At 48.7% G+C, this 6,580-nt stretch overlaps 1 protein-coding gene across 1 annotated transcript; it reads left to right on the top strand.

Moving 5' to 3' along the window:
* Window positions 1-497: 497 nt before the first annotated feature.
* On the top strand, window positions 498-1,978 carry LOC108936392 (neurensin-1-like; the record flags this gene model as incomplete). Its single annotated transcript, XM_018755731.1, has 2 exons — window positions 498-656; window positions 1,015-1,978. Coding segments are annotated over 2 exons (522 nt in total), but the record flags the coding sequence as incomplete, so codon positions are not given.
* Between the last annotated feature and the right edge of the window lie 4,602 nt (window positions 1,979-6,580).

The following is a 6,580-nucleotide window of genomic DNA, read 5'->3' as shown; positions in this document are numbered from 1 at the left end:
TACAAGCTGAAGGTGGATGTTTTATAAGTTTTTATGGACCCTATTTGTCACCCCACCTCAAACATGTGCTGGAGGCGGCAACGGTTGCCAGGTGTTGCCGTGACAACGAGGCACACAGCCTTGAAGGAGTTTGTCTGTTTACCCTTCACACAAACGTTGACGAGCGGGTCCTGATACGGTGGCCCGACATCCTTCGTGATGACAGTGTGACCAATGTCAGCACCTGCGAGGCTACGTCCTTCCCCACTGGTTTCAGCCTCATTGTTTGATGAGGTGAGCGAAGGAGTGGCTAAAAATGGTGTTATGCGCCTCTGTGCCGTGTCTCAGGTGACCCGAGCTCCATTTTCCATGTTTTGTAACTTGGAGACAGTAGTTACCCACATGTTGCACTTTCTCTGCAGATCTCCAGTGTCAGTGGTCAGCGCCCCCTGCTGCAGCGGAGGCCTATGGCAGGCTTGCCGGAGTTACCCTGCTGTCCGCGCTGCTCCGGCCGAGCGGCAGCCGGGGGCCAAGTATTCGGCGTGCGATCCTACCTGCACCTTTTCTACGAGGAGTGCACCTTTGCGACACCTAAGGATGATGAGGAGGAGGAAGACAACACGGAGATGAAGGAAGCGGCTGTTATCCGGGAGACCTGGTCCTGGCTGCTGTGGATGGTAAGGGAAGCCGTATGAGCAGGAGCACTCAGTTTGCACTCAAGTCCAACATCTGTCTTAGTCAGGTTGGACACACACACGCACACCCCTGTTGTGTACCTTAAAGGAGATCACAGATAAGGGCAGCAGGTGGCATAGTAGTTCGAGCTCCTGGATTTAGACTCAAAGGAGTCAGGTTCAAGTCCCACGTTCTGTTGTAGCACCCTTGTTCAAGGTACTTACCATGAAGTGCAGATAAAATTACCCTCCTGTATAAACGGGTGAATCAGTGTAAGTTGCTTAACACTGGAAGTCGCTTTGGCGAAAAGCTTCTGCTAAATGAATAAACATAACTATCGCACCTTCTGTCCCACCACAGGCTGGCCTGGCAGCCGGGGTCCTCCTGGCAACTGCTGGGGCTGTGGCACTGGGGGCAGGGCTGCTCCTCCCTCCTCAGATCGAAGGCTTCGGGGACGGGGAGCTACGGGTGGTCGACGAACGTGCAGCGGGACACAACGGCACCCTGAAAGCCTACCGTGCTGCTGGGGGGCTCTTGCTGGGGCTGGGGGGTGCCGTGCTGCTGGCCTGTAGCCTAGCCCGCCGGGTCAGTCGTCACAGCGACACCCGGAGACCCAGGCCCCCCGGCGCCTCCCAGACCATCCGCAGCGTGTCACCCATCCACTCCATGCTGCCCATCAGCCTGTCTCAGACGCTCAACATCCAGCCCAGATCGGGACTCTGAGCAGTCGGGGGGGGGTTCCGTTTGCGTCCTGTCAAACACACTCATCCAGCAGTACCCATTGGCCTCCAGTGTGTGTGTGTGTGTCTCTTTCTGTTACCATTGTGAAAGTTCCCTGTGGATGCCCCATTCTTGATGGAACGCACCGGTCACATCAAATGTACTGCGGGGCTGGAATTTGTAACGCTGACAATTATTAATCTGACAGCGATGACATTGCAGCGGCACATGTGACAGAACAGCGTAAAAGTTTATTTTCCAAACAAATTGCTGTGTTCTTACCAAAAGCGAGGCATCGGTTTATATTTTACGACACTGCAAGGTATCCACCAAATCCAAATTAACGCAGATGACTCCTGGATCATAAGGTGTTACTGTACAGAGAACTACAGGCTGGTCTCTTTGACTACAGAGCGATGTCTCGGAGGCTCTCGCCTCTCGTCCTTTCGTGTCTGCAAATTTATTAAACGTGAAACTGTTTCGGAACAAAAGGGCCAAAGCCACAGAGCGCGAGGAAATCATCTCTGGTTGAATTAAATCCAGATGAATTCCACAGGAGCTGAAAGGGTTCCCAGCCTTTAGAACATTAACATTAATGAGAGGAACTTCACTGGTACTTCTCTAAATGTTCACCGTGGGGCGTCAGCGAAACCCCTCTCCCTCCGTGGTAAAAATTATGGCAGCCCTTTTTTTTCCCGCACTGTAATGCAAAATGCATGAAACAGGAGAGAGCAGGTGGGCCAGGTGGCCCTCTATTGTAAAACCTGGGTTTTTGCTGCAGTGGCCAGCAGGTGGTGTAGTGGTTATGGACACAGGCGTCTAACCAGGGGTTGTGCTGTAGTACCCTTCAGCAAGGCACTTAATGGTCCACTAAAAAATAAAATAGCATTTATGCAACTGCGTAAGAGGGTACAGCTCTTCCTTTGGAAACAAGGTGAACTTACTAAATAATGACATAAGGAGACAATTTTTCAAGGATGAAAAGACCAGGAAGGAATAATGTATTAAAGTGGCTTATTTTGAAATATCATTCTAAAAGCTTTCTCTCACAGAAGTCTAATGGGAAGAAGGGAGTTCGGAGTGAAGCAGGAAACAGGAAGATCGCTTGGAAGCAGGAAGTGTTGTGTAGAGCAGGAAACAGGAAGCCCTATGTACAGCAGGAAGTCCAGTGTTAAGCAACAGGCCCAGTTTAAACAGGAAGCAGTAAGTCCAGTGTGACTCAGGAAGCCCAGTGTAAAGTAGGGAACCAGAGGACCAGTGGGAAGCAGGAAGTAGGAGACCAGAGTAAACAGGAAGCAGGAAGTTCAGTGGGAAGCAAGAGGCTTAGTGTAAAGTGGGAAGCAGGAAGTCCAATTGGAAACAGGATGTAGGAGACCACAATAAACAGGAAGCAGGAAGTCAAGTGGGAAGCAAAATGCCCATGTAAATAGGAAGCAGGACATCCACTGTGACTCAGGAAGCTCAGTGTAAAGTAGGAAGAAGGAAGTCCAGTGGGAAACAGGAAGTAGGAGACCACGGTAAACAGAAAGTCCAATGGGAAACAAGAGGCTCAGCATAAAGTAGGAAGCAGGAAGCCCAGTGTAAAGTAGGGAACGAGAAGTCCAGTGGGAAGCAGGAAGTAGGATACTAGAATTAACAGGAAGCAGGAAGTCAAGTGGGAAGCAAAAGGCCCAGTGTAATGTAGATGCAGATGTATTGTGTATTGTGAGTGTTTGAACTGTCTGATGAAGGGGTGCGGTGGCGCAGTGGGTTGGACCGCAGTCCTGCTCTCCGGTGGGTCTGGGGTTCAAGTCCCGCTTGGGGTGCCTTGCGGCGGACTGGCGTCCCGTCCTGGGTGTGTCCCCTTCCCCCTCTGGCCTTATGCCCTGTGTTGCCGGGTAGGCTCCGGTTCCCCGTGACCCCGTAAGGGACAAGCGGTTCTGAAAATGTGTGTGTGTGTGTGTGTGTGTGTGTGTGTGTGTGTGTGTGTGTGTGTGTGTGTGTGTGTGTGTGTGTGTGAACTGTCTGATAAAAAAAAGTAATGTAGAAGCCAGACGTCCAGTGTGAAGCGCTAAGTCCGCTAGGAGACGGTCCAAAACCTCATACATATATAAAATCAGAAATAACATTCATGTAGAGCGACAGGAAACAGGGGATATATAGAAGTGGAGCATCGAAATGAACGTTTGGGAGAATGTGATCATGGTAACATGCACCAGGTCTAAAGCACATCTCAGGAATTAATTTCAAAATGATCCGTAAGGATATATTTCTGAGAATGGTAAGAATTTGTCCTTAATGGTATTTATGGGAAGTTATAAGGGGCTTGAAAATTCGCACAAATGGAAGACACAAATACCCATGGCAGAAGATGTACCTCCGGGCCTTTCAGCTCAGCGCTCAAAGGTTCGACCGCTGCGTCCCTGAGAGCTGCGCTTGCGCAATGTGTCCAGAAGGAGGAAGCACACGCTCAGTTTCCGTGAGGTGACGAGCAGGTATTTCCCTCACGTTTCTTCAGTTCCGCACTGTACCCTGACTGACTGCATTGTCAGAGGCTGTTTTACCAATACCACGGAACATTTCGTGTTTCCCCATTATGTCCCCGGAAAGTAGGCTCCCCGAGAACCTTCTCTGAAGCAATCTGTGAGCAAACGGTGGAATGAGAAAAGCCTGAGCTTCCCTCAGAAGAGGAAAGAAGAACGCCCGTGAAAGAGGAAGGAAGAAGGATGTTATCCCTCAGAGGGTGGAATGTTGGGGGGAGCACACACAGCATGGGGGGGGGGGCGGTGGTGGTTTTGCTGCAGTCGTCGGTTTGCACTGGACCCCAGAGCATTAGTAGGAATGTGGAAAAACTGGAAATTTTTGAAATTATACTTTTTTACAATTAATGGCCTGCTATGCAATCCAAGATATCACTGTATAGTTATTAAGTTGCTAAATGTTACAGTTATTAATAACCAGCTGCCCAATTTAGGGTCATGGTGGTGGTCCAGAGTCCATATCGGAGACACAGGGTGTGAGGCAGTGTGCATCCTGGGCGAGGCACGAGTGTCACACAAACACGCACACTGTAAGGGGAATTTAGAGTCCCCAGTTCACCAGAAACACATCTCTGGACTGTGGGAGGAAACCAGAGCACCCAGAGGAAACTCATGTAAACACAGAGGCAACACGCAAACTTCATACAGACTGAGGTTGATTCAAACCCACAGCCCAGGAGCTGTGAGGCATTAGCACTGCCCACTGTGTCATCCTAAGTGAAACCTTCTTACGTAAAATACAACTGCAGGCTAACATTCAGTGGTCAAAGAGACTAAAAGTTGTTTAACCTTCAGTGATAATCAGAAGTCATTTTCCATAATAATCGTGCGGCAGGAAACGTTCATTATGTCCTCATTATGGCACTTTATCGTCATGACGTTTGGCTGACAGCTATGGGCCCCTCGAATGGCCACAGATCTGCCGTTGCCTTGTTTACCCTAATCGTTCCTCCACTTTTACCCCAATTCCCCTAGCGATGAGTTCTCGTGAGTCCACTTGACTGACAAAATAAAATGATTTTTCATTATTTTAAAGCGCAGCTCAATATTATAATCAGTTCAACCACTGTGACTGAAATGTAATATCTTTTTTGAATATTTATGCAGTCAGTGTGTGGGGGGGGGGGGGGATCAAAGGGCCGATCAAGGTCCCCTAACTTTCAGAAAGACGGAGCATTGCACCCCCTCCCACAGCCCCACCCACGTCATTTTCTAAACATATGCGTGCTTTATGATATGCGACCCCCGCACTTTTGATATGACAGCTGTACCCTTGACTGTATGATTCTGTACAGATACAGTAGGCGGGTTCCCATGTGCTTCCCCCTCCCCCATCCGAGTCCATCCATTAATGAGGACATCTGGCCCCAGGTTCTTGCAGTAAGCAGAGGGATACTTTAATTTAACAGCGATAACGGTTTTAAAATATTGTATGATAATGGAAAAAACACTGCTGTTTGCGGTATCTAAGGTAATGCAAGGGTAGGGGGCGCAGGTGGCATAGTGGTTAGAGTCATCACCATGCAGTGTCTTGATCAAGGTACTTACCTTGAACTGACACAGTAAAAACTACCCAGTTGTATAAATGGGTAAATCAGTGCAAATGTAAACATTAGCATACAAACCTTACGACGCAAGTCACGTTAGAGAAAAAAATCAGACCAAAGAATTATTATTATTATTATTAATAATAATAATGGTGCAGTTAAGGAACGCTGCTTCTGGAGTACCTATAGCAATGCACCTGTGCAGCTCCAGAACACCTTAGCAGCATAACTCTTTCCGTTTCTATGGCAATGACTTGGCAGTCTGAGCGCACTCCTCCACTCACTGATTTCCAGACTGTAATGATACAGTGGAGTGGCGCCGCGGGGGATCTCCCGCTGAGAAGGTACAGAACAGCCTGTCCCTGCTGTCCTGTTCAGGGTCGAATTGTTGTTTTCTGCTGCAGGTGGACAGCGATACCGCAAAACGGAACTTTACATCACAGAGTTGACACACAAGAAAATATAAGAGGGCAGGAGGTGGCGCAATGGTTAGAGCTGTTGCCTTGCAATTGAAGCACCTGGATTTTAATCCCACCTCCTGCTGTAGTACCCTTGATCAAGGCTTACCCTGCACTGGTACAGTAAAAATTACCCTGCTGTACAAATGGATAATTCAATGTAAGCGGTTTAGTGTACAAATGTAACTCTGTAAGTGGCCTGAGAAAATGTCAGAGGAATAAATCTGAGTGTAATGTGACAATAGTGACATATAGTACCATACAGCAACAATATCATTATTACCTGTAAACTGAGTTAGAAGTTTTATTTATTCTAGAATGCCCAAGAGGGGTGGGCAGCTACTGGCCCTTGGACCCCCAGAGGTTCTATTCTCCCTCAATTTTCATTTGGGAGTTTTTGTTTCGAGGGGGGTGTGGTGGCGCAGTAGCGCAGTAGCGCAGTGGGTTGGACCGGGTCCTGCTCTCTGGTGGGTCTGGGGTTCATGTCCTGCTTGGGATGCCTTGCGATGGACTGGCGTCTCATCCTGGGTGTGTCCCTTTCGCCCTGTGTTGCCTGGTTAGGCTCTGGCTCCCTGCCACCCTGTATGGGACAAGCGGTTTCAGACCCAGGACGGAGGCATATTTATAGCTCTATAAAAGTGTTATATTATGATAGTCTGTAGTCAACTGTCTCCTTTGTTTC

The sequence above is a fragment of the Scleropages formosus genome, chromosome 24 (genome assembly GCF_900964775.1).
Source record: "Scleropages formosus chromosome 24, fSclFor1.1, whole genome shotgun sequence".
Lineage (NCBI taxonomy): Eukaryota > Metazoa > Chordata > Actinopteri > Osteoglossiformes > Osteoglossidae > Scleropages > Scleropages formosus.
The sequence above is the reverse complement of the archived record's forward strand: the minus strand, read 5'-3'. Positions and strand labels throughout refer to the sequence as shown.